The sequence below is a fragment of the Mastigoproctus giganteus genome, chromosome 11, assembly GCF_048544385.1.
Source record: "Mastigoproctus giganteus isolate SK-2022 chromosome 11, ASM4854438v1, whole genome shotgun sequence".
NCBI lineage: Eukaryota > Metazoa > Arthropoda > Arachnida > Uropygi > Thelyphonidae > Mastigoproctus > Mastigoproctus giganteus.
In genome coordinates, this window is record NC_143585.1 from 96,946,082 (window position 1) to 96,967,678 (window position 21,597).

General features: G+C 36.3%; 1 protein-coding gene across 1 annotated transcript in view; it reads right to left on the minus strand.

The window, feature by feature from the left end:
- LOC150078283 (eukaryotic translation initiation factor 2-alpha kinase 3-like) overlaps positions 1-21,597 on the minus strand; it is a 280,030-nt gene that overhangs the window by 125,655 nt on the left and 132,778 nt on the right. The window contains exons 7-10 of the mRNA XM_090385567.1: positions 19,615-19,749; positions 15,846-15,965; positions 13,393-13,525; positions 3,449-3,545 (exon numbers count right to left, since the gene is read on the minus strand). Coding sequence (XP_090241693.1) covers positions 3,449-3,545; positions 13,393-13,525; positions 15,846-15,965; positions 19,615-19,749 — 485 coding nt within the window. The remainder of the gene's footprint in view (positions 1-3,448; positions 3,546-13,392; positions 13,526-15,845; positions 15,966-19,614; positions 19,750-21,597) is intronic.

A 21,597-nucleotide genomic window follows, 5' to 3' on the forward strand; every position in this document is an offset into this window, starting at 1 on the left:
GGATCACTGTTCACGCGACCTCCCGTTCAACGTCCTCTACCACATGACAAAGGCATTTCGGACCCTGCAATGCTATTTGATTCCGATTCGTTTTTGTGCCCCCTACACCTCCTGCAAGTTTGTCGCACTGGTAGTGAATCATCCTGTATATTAATTTATATATACTCATGTTCAAATTTTGCCTCCTCTGTATCTCAATGGCACCATGTTTCTGCATTTGATTTCACTGATTTTTCAAATATTTCTAATGTGTTTACTATTCTCTCAGCATTAGTATTAGTAGAGATATGATACAAAAGCTTGAATCACATGAGCCAAAAAAAAAAAAAAAAAAAACTTTCCATTTCACTTATCAATTCCCTCCAAAAGTTCTTCCAGTTCTTCCCTGAATCTATTTACGCTATCGATCCCCCACTGGCTAAAAGCAAATTTCCACACATCTATTCGTCAACTGGCTTTCCTCAATTTGAATTTATGCCCCCTCAGGTGTGCACAATCTGAGCAAGAGGAAGAATCTCACCAGCACTGAGCTTGCCCAAACCATATAGACCTTGATCAGATCACCTCATAGGTGCCTAGTCTCCAGACACTGCAATCTGCAGAACTTAAGCCTTTCTTCATAAGAGCAAACCTTTGTTCCCCTCACCAATCTCATTGCCTTTTTCTGTAGTCATTCCAGCAGCTCTACATCCTTCCTAAAATGATGCCTACATTCTTGTATGCAGTACTAAAGGTGTGGCCTGACCATTTCCTTATACAAAGGGATAATCACCTCCTTAAGCCTGCTAGCAAAATTCTGGTATATCACTGACAAGACCTCATGAGCTTCTCTGACAGCCTGTCACACTGCTCAGATAATTCATATCTGATTGCGCAATTATCCCCAGGTCTTTTTCATTCTCCACTACCCTGAGTGTAGTACTGCACAATTGGTACATTACACTGGAGTTAGTAAACCCATATGCAGTATTTTGCATTTATCAATGTTAAACCTTCAGTGTCACCTCTTAGTCCATCTGCCCAACTTTTCTAGACCCTACTGCAGCAGCATACTGTCATTAACAACCCTGCCAACCTTCATATCATCTGCAAACTTGGACACTAAGCCTGATATACCTTCATCAATATCATTGATAAATATAGAAAACAACAATGATATCGATGAAGGTATATCAGGCTTAATGTACAAGCAAGTGCATTGGTATACAAGCAGATATATATATGAACCTGTTTTTGTTCTTAGCAACCCTAGGCAAGGTTGTTAATGACAGTAAACTATTGCAACAGAATAAAGAAAAGTTGAGCAGATGGGCTGAGAGGTGGCAACTGAAGTTTAATACTGACAAATCTAATGTACTGCATATGGATAGCAATAATGCCAGAGTAACATATCAACTGTGTGGTACTACACTCAGGGTAGTGGAGAATGAAAAGGAGCTGGGGGTAATTGTGCAGCCAGATATGAAGCAGTGCACACAGGCTGCAAGAGTAGCTCTTGCAGCCTGTTAATGATATACATGAATTTTGCTAGCAGGGATAAGGAGGTGATTGCCCTCTTGTATAAGGCAATGGTCAAGCCACACCTTGAGTACTGCATACAGGTCTGGAGGCCTCATTTTAGGAAGGATGTAGAGCTGCTGGAACAAGCACAAAGAAGTGCAACAGGATTGGTGAATGAAACAAAGGGTTGCTGTTACCAAGAAAGGCTTAAGTTTTGTAAATTGCAGTGTCTGGAGACTACGCATCGGCAAGGTGATATAACTGAGGTGTATAAGGCCTTGAATGGTTTGAGCAAGCTCAATGCTGATGGGATTCTTCCTTTTGCTCAGATTACTCACTTGAAGAGACATAAATTCAAATTGAAAAAAAAGACAATTGTTGAATAGATATGCTGAAATCTGCTTTTAGACAGCGGGTGTTTGATAGTTGGAACAAACTCATCTGTCATAGTAGAGGTCGACAACTTAAATAAGTTCAAGGCAGAACTAGACAAGTAGACAAGAATTTGGAGTGAATAGATGGGTGAAATGGAAAGGGTTTTTTCTTTCTTTTTGGCTGATGCTATATAAGCTTGCTTTCTTGCATCATATGCCTCTACTAATGCTACTGCATTACATAATTCCATACTTAATGAAGCACCAATTCTAATTATTGTTTCACTGATGAAAAAAAAAAAAAAAGTTGCTTAATTCAGAGAGTTGTGCTACTCATACATAATATCTCCCATCTCAGCTGAATTTTTCTGATCAAGTCCAATGGCTTATTTGTGGTTTTCCATGCTTATTGTAAACTTGTGTGTAAATTGCTATTATTTTATAATATTGTTATTATTTGATAATAATAATACTATGTACTAAGTTTTACAACATATAACACAATTGTTCTCTGTTAATCAACATTTTATTCTATTTTAAATAACATTATCATTTTCATGTAAGCCCCTCTGTCACTTGGCTGTATCAAGGTGCTGCACTGAGCCACTTTCGCTTGTACACTGTTGGAATTTACCTTGCAAACAAGATATATGTAATGCTCTTGCTAAGCCACATGTGTCAAATGTTTTTAATACATTGTGTTATCATTAGCTGTGTTGTTTAGTCTTGCAATCTTTGCAATCGATTGACTGATTGCTCAATACAGTCATAACTTGACTTCCCTTAATTCTGGAAATTTTCCACAGAGGATATAATTCCTTAAGGAATTTTTTCATCTGTTTTGGTTTACAAAATCATGGGGGGGGGTGGATACAAGAATGATAACATTAAACATAAAATTTTACTGTAACCTTGTACATTTCAGTATAAGATGCTTTTGCATTTGTCCCTACAGTACACTAATTCTATGGAAGTCCGTGTTATATTTTCCTTGAAACTGTCAATTTCCAGCCATCGTAAGCTACATTGGTATTAACATACCATTGGCCATGTGAGTGTTTTCAGAATTACCTCTTCCCTTCTTTTGCTATTTCACACTGAAAAGCTCTTCTGTTCCCTCAGAGCACTTCATGGTATAAAGTTTTGCCAGTTTTTCTATTAACAATTTGAGAGAAACCTCTAATGAATAAGAACAAAGGAAAAATCTGTACGATTTCACGCAATTGCCTTTGTACTGCTTAAATTGTTTTATAAAGGTGTTACAAATTCAACTATACTAGTTGGTCACCATACTTTTTCAATTAAGTAAAAGTAAGAAAATATTTTGTCTGATCAAGTATAATACCATGCTACAAAGGACTGTTATTTCGATGACCTAATGGAATATAAATAAGTTTTGTATGGTTAGTTAAACCCTTTCAACTTTCATTATAAATTTTGAGTATCCCTTGACAATTCAGCTGATTATTAAATGAGTGAATTACTATTGTAGGTTAATTACTCAAAAAAATATAGACGAATATTAAAACAAAACCCAAGGACACCGTTACAGAAAAATATTAAAATAATCATACCGAAGGGTTGCACTGTTTCTTTTGAATTTTCTTCACTGCATGTATTAGAACATTAACCAGAACTGAAGTAGCAACACTGATGGCTAATACTTCTTTCCTAATAAAACAATAAATATTAACATCACCAAATATAAATTTTTAAACACATAAATATGTAATAACACTGCTTATAAGGCGGCATTGTTTTAAGTTATATCTCATATTGTGAATAACTTCACAATGAGTTGCCATGATATTGCACTACTTCGAATAAGTAACGCTTCACCTAAGGAGAAGACTAAGGTTTTGGGACACTATTCTATTGCATTCCACTTTTCAGTTTGAGAAACTCTACCCTGCTTTTCTTCCAAACAGCTGTTCACTCTGTACAAATCGCAAATCTGCCCTACCATGGAATATTGTTCCCACATCTGGGACAGTGTCCTCAAAACCTCTCTCAAGCTTCTAGATTCCATTCAGAAGAGGGCAGTTAGGTTAATTAATGACTCATCTCTAACAGAGTCTCTCTCCACTCTTTGTCTCATACATGTTCTCTGCATGCCTTTTCTACAGATACTTCCATTCCATGGGCATTGTTCTTCTGAATTGGTTTCGATAATTCCCACTCTCTCTTTCAAAATAGTCCGAACACGTGCTGCCACCAGCCAACGTCCATTTACTGTCCAACTTCAAACTCATAGAACTAATTTTTCATCTTCCTCGTTTATTCATTCAACTGCCATTTTCTGGAACAACCTTCCTTCATATGTATTTCCTGAAAATTACAATCTACAGAAGCTCAAGTCTAAGGTCAACAAATATCTTCTTTCATCTTCTCAACCTCTAACCCACGCACGGTACTAAGTACTATATGTTCTAATACCTCTTGTGTTTGGCATTTTCATAAAAAAATCAAAAAAAATCATAGAAGCTGCTAGGCTTTTCACACCAATAAATACTGTTCAAGGCTTAGACCTAAATGGATATCAGAAGAACTGATGACACTTGAGGCAGAGAAGAAAAATGCATTAAATGCATAAAAATTGTCAGCTAATACTAAAGCCTATGGTATATATAAATTAGTCTGTAATCAAGTCAGAAAGGAGGTAAGGCAAGCTAAGACAGATTATGAGAAATCTCTTGCCAAAAATGCAAAGAACAGCAGCAAAGACATCTATGCTAAAAATCATGATTTGTCGAAAATATCACATGCTTCCAATCATCAAGTGTCCAGTTTTTGGGCTCCTCACACCACTGCGTCCTCTTTCTAGTATTACCAACAGTAACAAGTGGCTTGGCAGTTGCGGCTCTGCCATAAATTTCACCTTTATGAGGTTCTTACTGAACTATTTTGATAGAAATTCGACTTTTAAGTACAGCAATAATTTTTGAGACAGTAATTTTATGTTTTCCGGCCAAAATCCTTTTCAGTGTCTAGCAGTCTTTTTCAGACAGCTTTGATTTTCTGTCACAGTTCATCCTATCAGATTTTACTTTTCCATACTTGGTGAATGCAGATATCACTTTTTATACAGTTGCTGTGGATACATTAAACAAAATACCAGTTTTAATCACTGATGCACCTCCCGAACATGCACCAACAATTTTATCTCTTTGGATTTCAGTCACGTCAGTTATTTTGTTCGTGTACCTTTTTATATCAACTCTAAATAAACATCAGCTTTTATTGTCTTTTCTTCGGCATACTACCTAGAAGAACCAAAAAAAAATTCATAATTGCATTTTCATAAATACATTATACAGCCATTAAACAAACTACTACTTTCATATCAGGTGTATCCTTTATTTTGTCCACCGTCCATATATTAGAACAGCGAGACAGAGAAGTCAAACTGACTAACAAAGGACAGATTCTCCACTTTAAATCTGGAGATTTTGCAGCTATGAAAACATCATCTCATCTCCAATGATGATGAACTATAGAAACAATGAACTGTTATCAGGCACTGTTATGAGGTGGCTGTAAATTGTCATCAGCTCATTGTGCTGATCATTTGTAACAATATGAGGTACCTTTGTTTACATCTTATAAGTTTGTGATCAGCTACCAGTGCATGTTTGTATCACTACTTAAGATTCTAAAACATTCCATGTAAAAAGTTTTAATCTTATGCAAGTTTATCAATAATCATGTTTTGATGCTTAAGATATCTAGCTGTTTCAATTTTTTTTGAGCATATGAGTGGTTACAGTCTTCAGCACTGTCATGTCTGTCTACAACTTTCTCATCCCTTTTGTAATCTATGATGCTGATAACTGAGAGAAAGTGGAGAAGAAATTGTTGAAGTTAAATATAAGAAAGGGTGGATGGGATCTATCCAATTATATTAAGGGAGGCAGCAAAGGAAGTAAGCAAACTAAGCCTATGAGAGCATCCTTGGATTCAGGGGAGGTCCCCATGGACTGGAGATGTCTAAATGTATCCTCAATTCACAAAGGAGGGTCAAAGGGTGACAAGTAATTACAGACCTGTTAGTTTAACTTCTGTTAAGGGGAATATAATGGAGTCCCTGATTAAAGAAGCAATGCAAGATCATCTAGAGAAGACTGCAGTTATTTTATTTTATTTTTTTGTTAGTTGTTGGCACATCAGCTTCTGTGGCCATGTTGCACCTCCCAAGGTTTTTTTCATTTTCTACTCTGATCCAAGCCCGAAGCAGGATTCGAACCCGTGACATTTGGGTTGCCAGGCAGGCACTTTACGCACCCAGCTAGCCCGGTCAGCACTACAGTTATAGTTCAGACACAGAATGAGTTTGTTAAATGGGAAATCTTGCCTGACCAATTTGATTGGATACTACAATATGGTCATAAAGGAACAGAATGCAAAAAGTAATTTTGATATCATATACTTAGATCTCAGAAAAAATTGATACTGTTGCACATAAAAGACTGCTGTACAAATTGGAGCAGTGTGGCATTAAGGGCAAGTTGCTGCTATGGATAAAGGGGTGGTTGAGAGTGAGCAGCCAGAGAGTGGTAATCAATGGACACTGCTCTTCGTGGACTAATGTTATTAGTGGAGTGCCCCAGGGTTCGGTGTTGGGACCATTGCTGTTTCAATGATATTGATTTAGTTGTATCAGACTGAATGTCCAAATTTTCAGAAGATACAAAGGTTGGCAGGGCTGTTAATGACAGTAATGACAATATGCTACTGCAACAGGATCTAGAAAAGTTGAGCAGTTTGGCCGAGAGGTGGCAACTGAAGTTTAACATTGACAAATGCAAAGTACTTTATGTGGGTTGCAGTAACCCCAGAGTAACATACCAACTGTGTGGTTCTACACTCGAGGCAGTGGAGAATGAAAAAGACTTGGGGGGGGGGGGGTAATTGCATGCAGCTAGATATGAAGTTTTCAGACCAGCGCAAACAGACTACCACAGCAGCTAATGCAGTATTGTCAATGATATTCAGGAACTTTGCTAGCAGGGATAAGGAGGCGATTACACTTTTGTATAAGGCAAAGGTCAGGCCACACCTTGAGTACTACACACAGATTTAGAGATCGCATTTTGGGAAGGATATAGAGCTGCTGGTACAAGTAACTGAGAAGCGCAATGAGATTGGCAAGTAGAACAAGGGGGTGCTCTTACCAAGAAAGGCTTTATTTCTGCAAATTGCAGCATCTGGAGACTAGGCAACTGCAAGGTGATCTGAATGAGGTGTTTAAGGCTTTGAATAGATGAAGCAAGCTCAGTGCTGATGGGATTCTTACTCTTGCTCAGATTATGCACTTGGTGGAGCATAAATTCAAATTGAGGAAAGACAATTGGAGAACAGATGTGCAGAAATTTGACTTTAGCCAGCAAGTGGTTGATTATTGGAACCAACTCCCATCTGTCGTTGTAAAAGTTAATAGCTTAAATAGATTCAAAGAAGAACTGGAAAGACATTTGGAGTGAATAGATAGGTGAAATGGGAAGTGGGGTTTTTTTTTTTTTTTGGCTTGGCTGAGTTAATCAAACACGGTAGTAGAGGATAGAGAATCCTTTCAGTAAACCTGGTACATCATTTCCAACGTTTCTGAAGCAGAGTTTCGTTAGCAACAGCAAAATGTGATGTTTCTGCAATAATCCAAATTTGACATTTTTTACACTCAGAAATTATTAATAAAATAAATGCAGTTCAAACACGTTGTTTTCATCTGTTCAATCCCAGCTGACTTTTGGAGACTTTTTGGCAAGCTGCCTTCATGCTGTCCAGCCTTCAACAGCTTCTTTCAAGTCCTTCATGCTCATGCTAGTGTTGCTCTTGATGGCATTGAGCCAGCATGTTCTTTGCCTACCTTGTTCCAGACCTTTCCTAGCATTATCGATTTTTCCATTATGTGACCGAAATATATCAATTGTAGCTTGGTGATGTTGGCTTCCAATGATGTTTCTGGCTTGATGCAAACCAAAACCTCTGTGTTCATAACTTTTGCTGTCCATGGTATGCGAAACACCTTTCTCCAGCACCAGAGTTCAAAAACACCAATCTTTCTTCAGTCCGCTTTTTTAATTTCCAGCTTTCACCATTCCGATCTTCGTTGTAAGGCTGAGCTGACATCTTTGTCTTTCCAGATCTTTTCCATACTCATCATTGCGCATGCTACAAGTGAAATTCTTCTTTAATTTCAGGGCCAGATTCACCACCCCCCCGTCAATCTTAGATCCAAGAAATATGAAATCCTGGACAGATTTAACCACTTCATTGTTAATTTTAACTTCTCCTGTCCCAGCTGTTGTCATAATTTTTGTTTTCTTGATATTAAGCTACAGTCTTGCTTTTTTTTGCTCTTATCTTTAACCATTAAGTTCAACTGTATTAGATCTTCTTCATTTTCTGTAAGCAAAGTTGTATCATCTGCATACCTTAAATTATTGATGTTTCTGCTGCCAAATTTTCACTCCAATTCAAACACATATACAGCAATAAAATATGTTTTATTGCTGTATATAGAAGTTTCTACAGGTACAAACTTCTATGTATGTATGTGTAAATACAGGTTGAAACCTGCAAAACCCAGCAAATTGCAGTATGTTTATTGACTGTACAGGCAGTCAGGGAATCTCTTGATTGTACTGAATATTATCCGAATTTACATGCTCTCTGTTAGATTTTTCAGAAATAAAGTTTTTTCTTCAGATTTAAGCTTCAGAAAGAATTACATTTACACCTGCTTCTGGACTGTGTGCATTTGCAAAATCATTTTATACCTTGGAGAACTGATTCATTTTCATAAAAGGAAATATATTTCTTCCTTTTTTGTATTGATTTTAAATTTTATGCATTCCCCTTTTAAAATGGATTACGCTGATTGCATTCAAATTTTGAACAGTACATTTAATATACAGTGAAATCTTGTTAATACAAACTCAGTTTTTACAAAGTACTTGTTTATATAAAGTATATACCATTCCCCTGCAAAAGAACAGGCTTTTCTATGTAAATATATTCATTTATTAAAAAATTCGATTAATATGTATTACAAAGTTCATTTTCGCCCATTAGAAATAAATATTGTTACTTTGTACGTTTAATACAAATCTTAGCACAGTTGTCCAATTGTTGCCCCTATTATTGCCTCTGGCCACCCAGCTTCCCCTGCTTCCCGAAGGATAGCACTGACTTGTTAGAAATTATTTTTGTGAAAACAAAACCAGTTTATAGTAGCTACAACATAAATGCATTCTGAAAAACATCATGTTAAATTAACAAAAGAATAAAAAAAAAGAGTTTTTCTAAGTTGTTTACATACACTCCCTAGCTCTCCATGGGATTAAGTTCAGTTGGATTCCTGGTTCAAAACACGAATTCCTTTTTCAAAACATGAGGAGCATCTAATCTACCAATATCAGGTCCGATTTTTGCAAGAAAAGGCAAATTATCCAACTCAGCAACATGGAATTAGCAACTTCAAATGCAGCAGTGCCTGGCGTCAAAGATTTAAAGACAGGAATAACTTGGTTTCGCAAAATGTTTGCAGCGAGTCTGGATTAGTCGACAAGGAAAAGGCTACAGATTGGTTGTGTTCTGTACAGTACATCCTTGAAAAATATGAGGCAAAGGATATTTTTAATCTTGATGAGACAGGTTTATTTTATAATTTACTGCCAAACAAAACATTTGCTGTTCGAGAAGAGTATTGTCATGGTGGAAAATTAAGTAAACAAAGACACTATTTTCTTATGCTGCAATTCAAACTGTAATACAAAACTATGCCCACTGGTGACTGGTAAGTTTTCCAAGCCAAGATGTTTTAAAGATGTTAAACCAACTTCACTGTGATTTTGTGAACAATAGAAGTGCTCGACTAAATTTTCCAGTCTTAGTTATCAAAAAGTAGACAGAAGAATGGCTTCCGAAAAAAGGAACATTTTGATGATTCTAGATCATTAAAAACAACAGCCATATATATATGGCTGTTGTTTTTAACTTCCTATTACCATCTGTACCGGATTGGCCAGGAGCAGGAGTGCAGAAGTACACGTTCTTTAAGTAGACCGGGGATCATTGGTATTAGTAGAGGCATACAATGCAAGATAGCAAGCTTATGCAGCATCAGTCAAGAAAAAAAAAAAAAAAAAAAACCTCCCATTTCACTCCTCCATTCGTTCCAATTGCCTGTTCAGCTCAGCCTTAAATTTAATTAGCTATTAGCTTCCACAACAAAAGTTGGAAGCCTGTTCCACCAATCAACTACCCACTGGCTAAATTCAAATTTCTGCACATCTATTCCATAACTATCTTTCCTAATTTGAAACTGTGCCACCCTCAGGTTCTTAGTCTGAGCAAGAGGAAGAATCCCATCAGCATTCAGCTTGCTCAATCCATTCAAGGCTTTATACACCTCAATCAGATCACCTTGCAGGTGCTGCAATTTGCAGAACTTAAGCTTTTCTTGATAAGAGCACCCCTTTGTTCCCCAAACCAATCTTGTTGCCCTTCTTTGTACTCATTCTAGCAACTCTACATCCTTCCTAAAATGAGGCTTCCAGACCTGTACACAGTACTCTAGGTGTGACCTGACCATTGCCTTGTATAACAGGATAATCACCTCCCTGTCCCTGGCTAGCAAAATTCCTATATATCATTGACAAGACTCCATGACCTGCTCTGGCAGCCCCTCTTCACTGCTCAGCAAACTTCATATTTGACTGCAAAATTATCCCCAGGTCTTTTTCACTTTCTACTTCCCTGAGTGTAGTACCACACAGTTGGTACGTTTCTCTTGGGTTATTGCTACCCATATGCAGTATTTGCATTTGTCAATGTTAAACTTCAGTTGCCACTTCTCAGCCCATTTGCCCAACTTATCTAGATCCAGTTGGAGTAGCATACTGTCTTTACTGTCTTTAACAACCCTGCCAACCTTTGTATCCTCTGAAAACTTGGATATTAAACCTGATATACCTTCATCAATATCATTGATAAATATACAGAACAAAAATGGGCCAAAAACCGAACCCTGGGGAACTCCATTAATAACATTTGTCCACAAAGAGCAGTGTCCATTGATTACCACTCTCTGTTGTCTCCCACTCAACCCATCCATTTTTCCATTGTAGCAACTTACCCTTAATGCCATACTTCTCCTATTTGTACAGAGTTCTTCCATGTGCAACAGTATCAAAAGCTTTCCTGAAATCCAAGTATATGACATCAAAATTATTTTTGGCATTCAGTTCCTTTGTGACCACATCATAGTATCCAATCAAATTGGTCAGACAAGACCTCCCTTTAACAAACCCATGCTGTGTTTTAACTATTACTGCAGTCTTGTCTAGATGATCCTGCAATGCTTCTTTAACCAGTGATTCCATTATCTTCCCCAGAACACAAATTAAACTAACAGGTCTGTAGTTACTTGTGTCACCTTTTGAACCCCCTTTGTGAATTGGTGATACATTTGCACACCTGCAGTCCATAGGTGATACATTTGCACGCCTGCAGTCCATAGGTGATACATTTGCACACCTGTAGTCCTTGCACTCCTGAGTTCAAGGAAGCTCTCATAATTATGGCTAAGGGTTTGTTTACTTCCTTTGCTGCCTCCTTTAATATAACTGGATAGATCCCGTTCACGCCAGGTGCCTTCCTTATGTTTAACTTCAACAATTTCTCCTCCACTTTGCTCTCAGTTATTACACAATCACTTAACTCGCTGTTAGCATTTGATAAACTTCTAGCACTCCCCTCATTGAATAACTCCTCACGTGTGAATGTAGATGCAAAATACTCATTCAGTTTATCAGCTACGTGGGCATGATCATCAATAGTCAACCCATCTATGTTAAGTGGTCCAATCTGATTCATCCCTTTCCTTCTAGAGTTTACAAAAGTAAAGAACTCTTTGCTGTTTTTCTTTGCATCCTACATCAAGCCCCTGACTGCTAAATATGGTCGAGCTGCCAACCCACACTGGACCAGCGTGGTAGATTATGGTCCATTTCCCTCAACATGAATTGTTGACAAGGCTTCCATCCTGCAGTAGGTGATAATGGCTGCAGTTTGCCTTTTTTTTTTTTTTTTTTACCACCAGTTTATGCAGCCACTGGATCACAGCATTATTTATAACCACAAGGGAGCACATAGGGCCTGCCTGATAAGGTACTTGATCCTCAACATAGGAAGGAGGGAAAATTTTCATCTAAATTGGAATGTCTTGTTTGTTTATTTGTTATTTGGTTTTTAGGAGCATTAGCAACTAAGGCCATACTGCTCCGCGGATATGCGGTGGCCATTCCCTGACCTTTCTGCATCCTCCGTATTTGGTGGTCATGGGCTTGAAACCCGGTCTAATCAAGAAGCGTGTGCTACGCACTGCTGCTTCTGCCCACCTGGCTACGACGGTGCCTGGAATGTGTTAGATGCTATCCATAATCTTGTTATTGCTTAGGAGGACAGTATTGCATACTGTCTCAATAATCAACTGCTTCGGAACGAGTGGCTTTGGAGAGAATATCATTGAAAAACATGGTCCAGTAGACGAATGTGATAGCAACATCGAGGAATGGAGAAATTTGAAGGAGTTATGGATTTTGTTGGTGAATTTGAAGAGTTTGTGAAGGTACACGTAGCTTCTACTGCTAAGTACCAAGAAAAATAATGGTTTTTGTTACCAGCGAAAGTGAAGAAGCACACAGCACACTCTCTACCATCTAAAAAAGATGCCCGAAATGCATTGAGCATAATAGAGTATATGGTGGCCTGCAGTAACGTTAACAAAGAAAGGACTATTTCATTTTATAATGTCTGTGCTGTAGTTAAAAATGCATATAGGACAAAAACTGTGGAAACAGTGTTGGATTCTTTCTTTAAATTAGATTAATTTATCAAAATATTAATGGATTGTATGTCTCCTTTTATATTAAGATTAATTCTTTTACTGTGATACTAAAATATTGTATATATCAAAATATATACTGTACAATATTTTCATTTCCGTTAATATTGCTTTTCTCTTATTTTATTTTACATATAAAATAAAATCTTTAAAAAATATGTTAATCCTACTGTATTGTTAGATAAGGCTTTTGTTTTTATATTTTATTTTAATTATTTTAAATTAATTTATTTTTTTTATTTTGGATATTATTATTATTTATTATTATTCTTAGATATATAGTATGTGCCAAAATTTTGACACTTTTGGGGAACCTCATTACTACAAACCTTGTTATTATAAAATAAAACGTGAAAATTTAGGTCTCCTGAACTTTGTATTAACAAGATTCTACTGTAAATATAAAATTTTTTCCGGACAATTTGATTGGGTGGAACCTGTTTTTTGTGAAATAAATAAATGTTGATGAAAATGATCAGCAAATGGGAATACTTTTAAAATTGTTTGAAAAAGTATTACAATTTCATATAAAAAGTAATTTGATCCATTATAAGCACATCAGCATTCTCAAATATTCTATATAATTTTTTTAAAGCCAGTGTCTACACTTACCAAAACAGCCACAATGTCACAATAATTATCTGATCAAGAGTTTCATCTTCATTTTTTTTATCCTGATCACATTCACTTATGTTGCTTATTTCATGATTCAGAACAGTTGATCCATACAAATAATATCCATTATCTATTGAAAAAAAGAAAAATAGATTTTTTTTTTTTTACAAATTTAAAATTTTAATTACTTTCCAGAAATATTCAAAGTCTTTCATTAGATATTCAATTATTATTAATCCAATGCATAAAAACACTTTTCTTTAACTCAAATATACTGCTATCTATTTGAAGTTACTATTCAGCCTCTCCTCATCAAACAAAAAAAATAAACAAATATACAAGGGAAATTGAAAAGTTTCTAGCCTCTCATAGAAGGAATCCTGGAAAGTTGGAAAAACCAATTTATTTTTCAATATAGTCCCCCCCCCTTGAGTCAGGCACGATCCATTAGATTTTGTAACCCACTCAAATAAAATTCAGAAGATTTTGACTCAAACCAGTTGTTGACTGCATCCATCAACAGCATTGTCAACGTCAAATTTCTGTACTTTCAAGTCCGTTTTTAGATTTGGAAATAGAAACTAGTCCGATGGAGACAAATCTCTTAGTAGGGTGGATGGTGTAATAGCTTGAACCCACAGCCATGCAGTATTACCTAAGTCACAAAAAACTTGTCTTGATGCAAGATGACTTCTTTGGTCAATTTCTGATTCAGAGCTTGTATGGATTGTTTCCACTGAATCATCTGTGTTTTCCTCTTTTAATGACCAGGTTCTGCAGGATCAGGTAGTCTGTTACTGTAAATCTCCAGGTAATTCTCCAGTGGGGCAAAGATAACTTAGTTGATTTCACCTTCTAAAACTCAGTCTTGTCTTATATCTCACAAAAAGGATTCTTCTGCTCCTATGCTTATCTTTGGTGACACTCCGATTTCTAGGCAAGATGATATATATCTCTTTTGGGGATTACCCTGACTTCTAATTTCTCTTGGCACAAGCACATTACAAACATTGCTTCCTCTGCCTTTAAAAAACTTGGTTTTCTCTTTTGTTCTTGGTGTTACTTTTCTTCCAAATGGTTGTTCACTCTGTACAAATTGCAAATCCGCCCTACCATGGAATATTGTTCCCACATCTGGGGCGGTGCCCCCAAAACCCCTTTCAGGCTTCTAGATTCCATTCAGAAGAGGGCAGTTAAGTTAATTAATGACTTGTCTCTAACAGAGTCTCTCCACTCTGTCTCATACACATTCTGTTTCTGCTGCATGCCTTTTCTACAGATACTTCCATGGGCACTGTTCTTCTGAATTGGCTTCTATAATTCCCACTCTCTCTTTCAAAACAGTCCAAACATGTACCGCCACAAGTCAAACTCCATTTACTGTCCAACTTCAAACTCACAGAACCAACTTTTCATCTTCCTCATTTATTCATTCAACTGCCGTTTTCTGGAACAACCTTCCTTCATGCATATTTCCTGAAAATTACAATGTACGATGTACAGAAGCTCAAGTCTAATGTCAACAAATATCTTCTTTCATCTTCTCAACCTCCAACCCAAGCACGGTACTAAATACTATAGGTTCTAATAACCATTGACATGATTGGTTGGTTCCTTCCATGCCATGGGAATAATGAATGGCAGTAATATTTTAAGTTATTTTTTAATCAGCCTCTGAAAAGTGAAGCATATCTAGTGCTGCATATATGAGGAGTCCACTCCTTGTCCTGATGACCTAATTTTATTTTGCATCCAAAATAAAATTTATATGCTTTCTTTAATAAAGGTGTTACAGACTGCCTGTAAGATATATATAATCACTGCATGTATAAAAAAAGCTATTGGTGAATTAATGCACTGACATGACAATCTGAAAGTACATTCAACTGCAAATAACATCAAAAATTTAAAAAAAAAATAAAAAAAATTATAAATTTACTAAATGTAACAATATTAACTCACACACTTATACCAATTGACCACACTCAATCAGTACAATATACTCACAGACTGAGTGCTGGGATGTTTGCTTTTTATATTTATGTGGGAACAGGTGTGGAAGTATAGTCTACAAACTTCCAGAAACTAACCACAGCAGCAAGATCTTTGAAAACTCTCAAACTTCTCATTAGCAGTCCAACTATTATGAACAGATAGACCAAGATCTAAATATGTGAAAACTAAAATGTCAAATAACTTGCTGAGGGTGCTAGAAAAAAATGGGCTACAAATTCAAAATCAGCATTAAAAATCAAAAATCCACCAAATTTACACTGAAAAAAATTCATTGCCATTCAGTGTATTTTTTCAAATATAATATTTTAAACTTCATTTAAAATCAATTAATTTTCCACATTGTTCATGAACTCAGTCTGATCTGTTCTATAAAGTGCCTCATAAAATTTCATAGAGAGTAAATACAAAAAAATAAATAAAATAAATTATCTTACCATATGGATAATCAAAGTCACTCCTTAAAATAAGAGCTGAGGAATGAGCTTCATCTTTTGTTTGGCATGCACCAGTTAAGTGATATCCTTCTGTGTTTATAACAGGTGTTCTGCTTGGAGCTGAAAATAATTATATGTATTGATCTGATTACTTTAATTAAATAACCAATTTTTTAATACTATACTAGAACAAGTGAAGGATACTCGTGGAAATTTTAAATGTTCTCTTTTTTTTCTCATAAAATATGTGTCTGTTACAGCACCATAAAACAACTGAATGAGCATTGTATGAGTTATGATACTGAAACAGATCATAAAGGATTAACCAGGATATTTAATTTCCTGAGTGTTATGAATTTTGCAAAATTGCAAAATGTGAACCAACACAATGCTATTTCAGATTTTCAGATCAAAATAGAGAAAATACTATGAAAACTAATAGGATTAGCAATATGACAAGGAGAAGGGCACTTACTTCTCACCATGTACTCAAGTTATAGTTGCTTTATTTCATTGTTATTATTTTTTTTATTAAATTATTATAATTCTTTCTATGATAGTATTTATTCCAAATAAAATTCATTTATGAAGAGTCATATGTCAGAACCTCATAAACACAGCACCGACCGGGCTAACCAGGTGGGTAAAGTGGCAACCCAAAGGTCGCAGGTTTGAATTCCACCTCGGGCTTGGATTAGAGTAGAAAATGCAAAAACCTTGGGAGGTGCAATATGGCTGCAGAAGCCAATGCACCAACAACTAACAAAAAAATAAAATAAAATGAATACAGCAAAGGGAGGATGGGAACACAGCAGGCAGAGGAGCTTCTTGGGTCCTACCCATTAGCATAGCAATTATAGATATCTGGATATGAATGCTCTGTGGGAAAGGTTTATATGAATTATCCTGGAAACCACAAATATATTCATTGGAAAAGTACAGAAAAAGAAAGATGCCAAAATGGATGATAAGAATTGGTAGACCTTACATATACAAATAAAGAAGGAAGCATGAGATAGTTACTGACAACAGTACTACGTAAGTACACGTGCCTTGAGTGACCGGGGTTCAAGCCAGTGACTGCTGAATACAGTGCTGTTTCTTGTAATCTGTCTATCTTGTGAACTCCTCTGACCGTTTGGTCGTCCTGGAGTATAAACAGAAAATTTATTTTATTTTATTTTTATATCAGAACTATTAGTAAATGTGTAACAATTGGGTAAGAAAAGTTGAGTATAAGAAACCTGGAATAAAGAGCTAAAAATGGAGGAAAGGCGTTCTCATGTGTGGATGCAAAATAACAACTGGCTCTAGCTGTACAGGGTAGCAGACCACAGTCCCCTACCCTTTCTAGTCCCAGCTTTCAATCTTTCCTGGTTAGGCCTGATGACAAGATTCAACATGAAACTTCAATAACTAATTCATGGCCTCGTCTGGCTGTGAAAGATTTGTATAATAGTATGTTCATTTTCTCTAATTGTACAATAAAGAGAACTCAATTATTTCTTAAGTAATTTTACCATGCATGAGTTCAATTTATTTACTGCGATACTCTTCACACAATAAAATTCATTTCATAACAATTCACATGGTCTAATTTGTGCTATTCATATTTCACATTAATTCATTATGAACAATCACACATTATTCACCCAAAACATTAAATATTAATTCTAGACAATGTTATTAAAATTTAAAAAAGGACCCAATCTGTTTTAGAAATTTACAGCTATGTTTTCTAATAAGGAAAAATGTGGACTGTGGAATAAAATTGTGCCTAAAACCACCCCATAGAACATCAACACAAAACTGAAAATATTAGTTTTAATATTAGTACAGGTAACCCTCATATAACACGGTACTTTGGTTCCTACAAAATCTCGTGTAATGCGAAACTGTGTTATACTGGACTAAGAACCACTACAAAAAGGGTGGGGGGTTATGTTCCAAAAGCTAACAAAAACACACCATTTTTTTATAACTATCGGGAAATTTAATTTTCATAGTAGTAATAACTTAATATTTTAACTTTATTTTTTATAATAGTAGTAACTTAAATAGTAATAACTGAATAAATGTCTTATCTTACAAACTGTGATACTTATATGTCAGATAATTTTCTTCCTCTTCATCACTGCTAAGCACAATCTCTTCTGCAGCATCTAGATCTTGTGTACATTCTGCTCTCTTTAAAAGTCATGAACTGCACTCTTCGAAGTCACAACGTTTTATGGTCTCAAAAAAGCACAAGTTCAATAGCACAGAAATCCAAGGATCTTCCAACAAAATACAGTGGATCTCCAGTTTAAATGAGACGTGAAAATTGGAAGAATATTTTCCAGTTAGCAAAATAAAAATAAATTTACGCTTACACACATAGCTTAATTAATATGTACTGTAATATGTATACATAATTGATATTTCTGTTCACTGACTTTTTTTTTCCCTTTTTTTGGTTGCAAAATTTAAAACAGTAAAAATGATAAGCAATTAATAACCAAGAACATGGCAAGGACAAGTTGCAACAAACATGGCACATACTAGTGAGATACAGAGTAATGAGTTTCTCAAAATTTATTTGTTTTTTATATGATTGAATATTTCATGGAAGGGGAAGCACATTTCACCACAATAACATGAAAACCCACAAAATTCCAGCTATCGGTACTCTCGCAAATGCAAGTTCTTAGTTTCCAGACAATGCAATTTGTAGAACTGAATCCTTTCTTGGTAAGACAACCCTTCACCAATATTGTTACTCTTCTCTGCACCTATTCCAGTAGATCTATATCCTTCCTAAAATGAGGCCTCCGGACCTGTATACAGTACTAAAAATGCAGCCTGATACAATGGAATAATCACCTCCTTATCCCTGCTAGAAAAGTTCCTATATATCATTGACAAAACCCCATGAGTTGACCTGGCGCCTGTCTGCACTACTCAGCGAATTTCATATCTGACTACACAATTACCCCATGTCTTTTTCATTTTCCGCTATGCTGAGTACAGTACTACACAGTTGGTAATCTGAGATTACTGCTATCCATATGGTACCTTGCATTTGTCAATGTTAAACTTCAATTGCCATTTCTGAGCCCATCTGCCTAATTTTTCTATATCTTGCTGCAGTAGCTTACATTGGTTACTGTCCTTCACCACGCTGCCAACCTTTATATCATCTACAAACCTACATTAAGCCTGATATACCTTCATCAATAGCATTAATAAATATAGAAAACAATGGGCCCAGGACAGCACCCTGGGAAGCTACACTAATAACATTAGTTCACAAAGAGTAGAGACAATTAATAACCACTTTCTGTTTTCTACTCAACCATTCCCTTATCCATAACAGTAACTTGCCCATAAGAAGAACAAACAAAATGAAAGTGGTTTGAATAAGTGAATAATAAATAATTACACATGTTCAGATTATAAAAGATTACAAAAAAAGGACTAGATTATACAGATAATATTTGTGATCATTTATTGTAAAAATAAATTATCAAAAATCAATTGTAGGTCATCAGAAACAAAAGTAATTAAATGAAGATGCCAAACAGAAAGGAAAAAGAAAACAAATGATATTTGCAACAGTTGAAGATGCAACCAAGATATTATTAGATAGTAACCACAGGAATAAAAATATTCTAAATTTATCAACATCATACAAATCTAATGAATAACTGAATGAAAAATAATTAAAACATTATTCTTCAAAAAAAAATATGGATAAAATAATTGTAGCATGAAGGTTTTTATTTTTTACCTGATACAAGATATGGTTTCCATTCTATTTTTGGAAGAGTCAATTCAGAAGACATCATATAATTCCTGATTGCACCTCGAACTCTGCTATTCATTTCAGGAGAATTTTGTATATATGCCTCATTTTGATGAATTCCTATAATAAAATTAAAAGAAATATAAAAATCCATAATGATGTTGTTGTTATTTGGTTTTTAGGAGCATTAGCAACTAAGGCCATGTTGCTCCGGGGATATGCGGTGGTCATTTCCTGACCTTTCTGCATCCTCCATATTTGGTGGTCATGGGCTCGAACCCCAGTCTGATCAAGAAGCGTGTGCTATGCACTGCTGCTCCTGCCCACCTGGCTACGGAGGCGCCGTAATCCAATCCATAATGAGCATTCACATTTCTTTGGCAAGGGATGCAAAGAAAAACAGCAAAGAGTTCTTTACTTATGTAAACTCTAGAAGGAAGGGGATGAATCAGATTGGTCCACTTGATATCGATGGGTCAACGGTTGATGATCCTGCTCAGGTAGCTAACAAACTAAATGAATATTTTGCATCAACATTCACACATGAGGAGTTATTTAGCGAGGGGAAAGACAGAGATGTATTCAACTCTAGCAGTAAGCTAGAGAATCTTGTAATAACTGAGAGTAAAGTAGAGGAGAAATTGTTGAAGATAAACACAAGAAAGGCACCCGGGGTGGATGGGATCTATCCAGTTATATTAAAGGAGGCAGCAGAGGAAATAAGCAAACCCTTAGCCATAATTATGAGAGCTTTCTTGGACTCAGGGGAGGTACCCACAGACTGGAGATGTGCAAATGTGACCCCAATTCACAAAGGAGGATCAAAGGCTGACACAAGTAATTATAGACCTGTGAGTTTAACTTCTGTTCCAGGAAAATTAATGGAGGCACTAGTTAAAGAAGCACTGCAGGATCATTTAGACAAGACTTCAGTTATAGCTCGGACACAGCATGGTTTTGTTAAGGGGAAGTCGTGCCTGACCAATTTGATTGGATACTATGATGCAGTCACAAAGGAACTGGATGCAGGGAATAACTTTGATATTATATACTTGGATCTTAGAAAGGCTTTTGATACTGTTGCACATGGAAGACTGCTGCACAAATTAGAGCAGTGTGACATTGGGGGCAAATTGCTGCTATGGATAAAGGGGTGGCTGAGGGGGAGAAGACAGAGTGGTAATCAATGGACACTGCTCGTCGTGGACTAATGTTATTAGTGGAGTCCCTCAGGGCTCAGTGTTGGGTCCATTATTGTTTTCTGTATTCATAAATGATACTGATGATGGTATATCAAGCTTAATGTCGAAGTTTGCAGACGATACAAAGGTAGGCAAGGTTGTCAAGGACACTACTGACACTATGCTGCTCCAACAGGATCTGGAAAGGTTGAGCAGATGGGCTGAGAGGTGGCAAATGAAGTTTAACATTGACAAATGTAAAGTACTACACATGGGAAACAGCAACCCCAGAGCAATGTATCAACTCAGTGGTACTACACTGACAGTGGTAGATAATGAAAGGGACCTGGGGTGGTTGTGCAGGCAGATATGAAGTTCTCTGAGCAGTGCAGATGGGCTGCAAGAGTAGCTCATGGTGTATTGTCAATGATATATAGGAATTTTTCTAGCAGGGATAAGGAGGTGATTATTCCCTTGTATAAGGCAATGGTCGGGCAACACCTAGAGTACTGTATACAGGTCTGGAGGCCTCATTTCAAGAAGGATGTAGAGCTGCTGGAACGAGTACAGAGAAGGGCAACAAGATTAGTGAATGGAACAAAGGGGTGCTCTTACGAAGAAAGGCGTAAGTTTTGCAAATTACAGTGGCTGGAGACTAGGCACCAGCGAGGTGATCTGATAGAGGTGTATAAACCCTTGAATGGTTTGAGCATGCTCAATGCTGATGGGATTCTTCCTCTCGCTCAGAATAATCACCTGAGAGGGGATAAATTCAAATTGAGGAAAG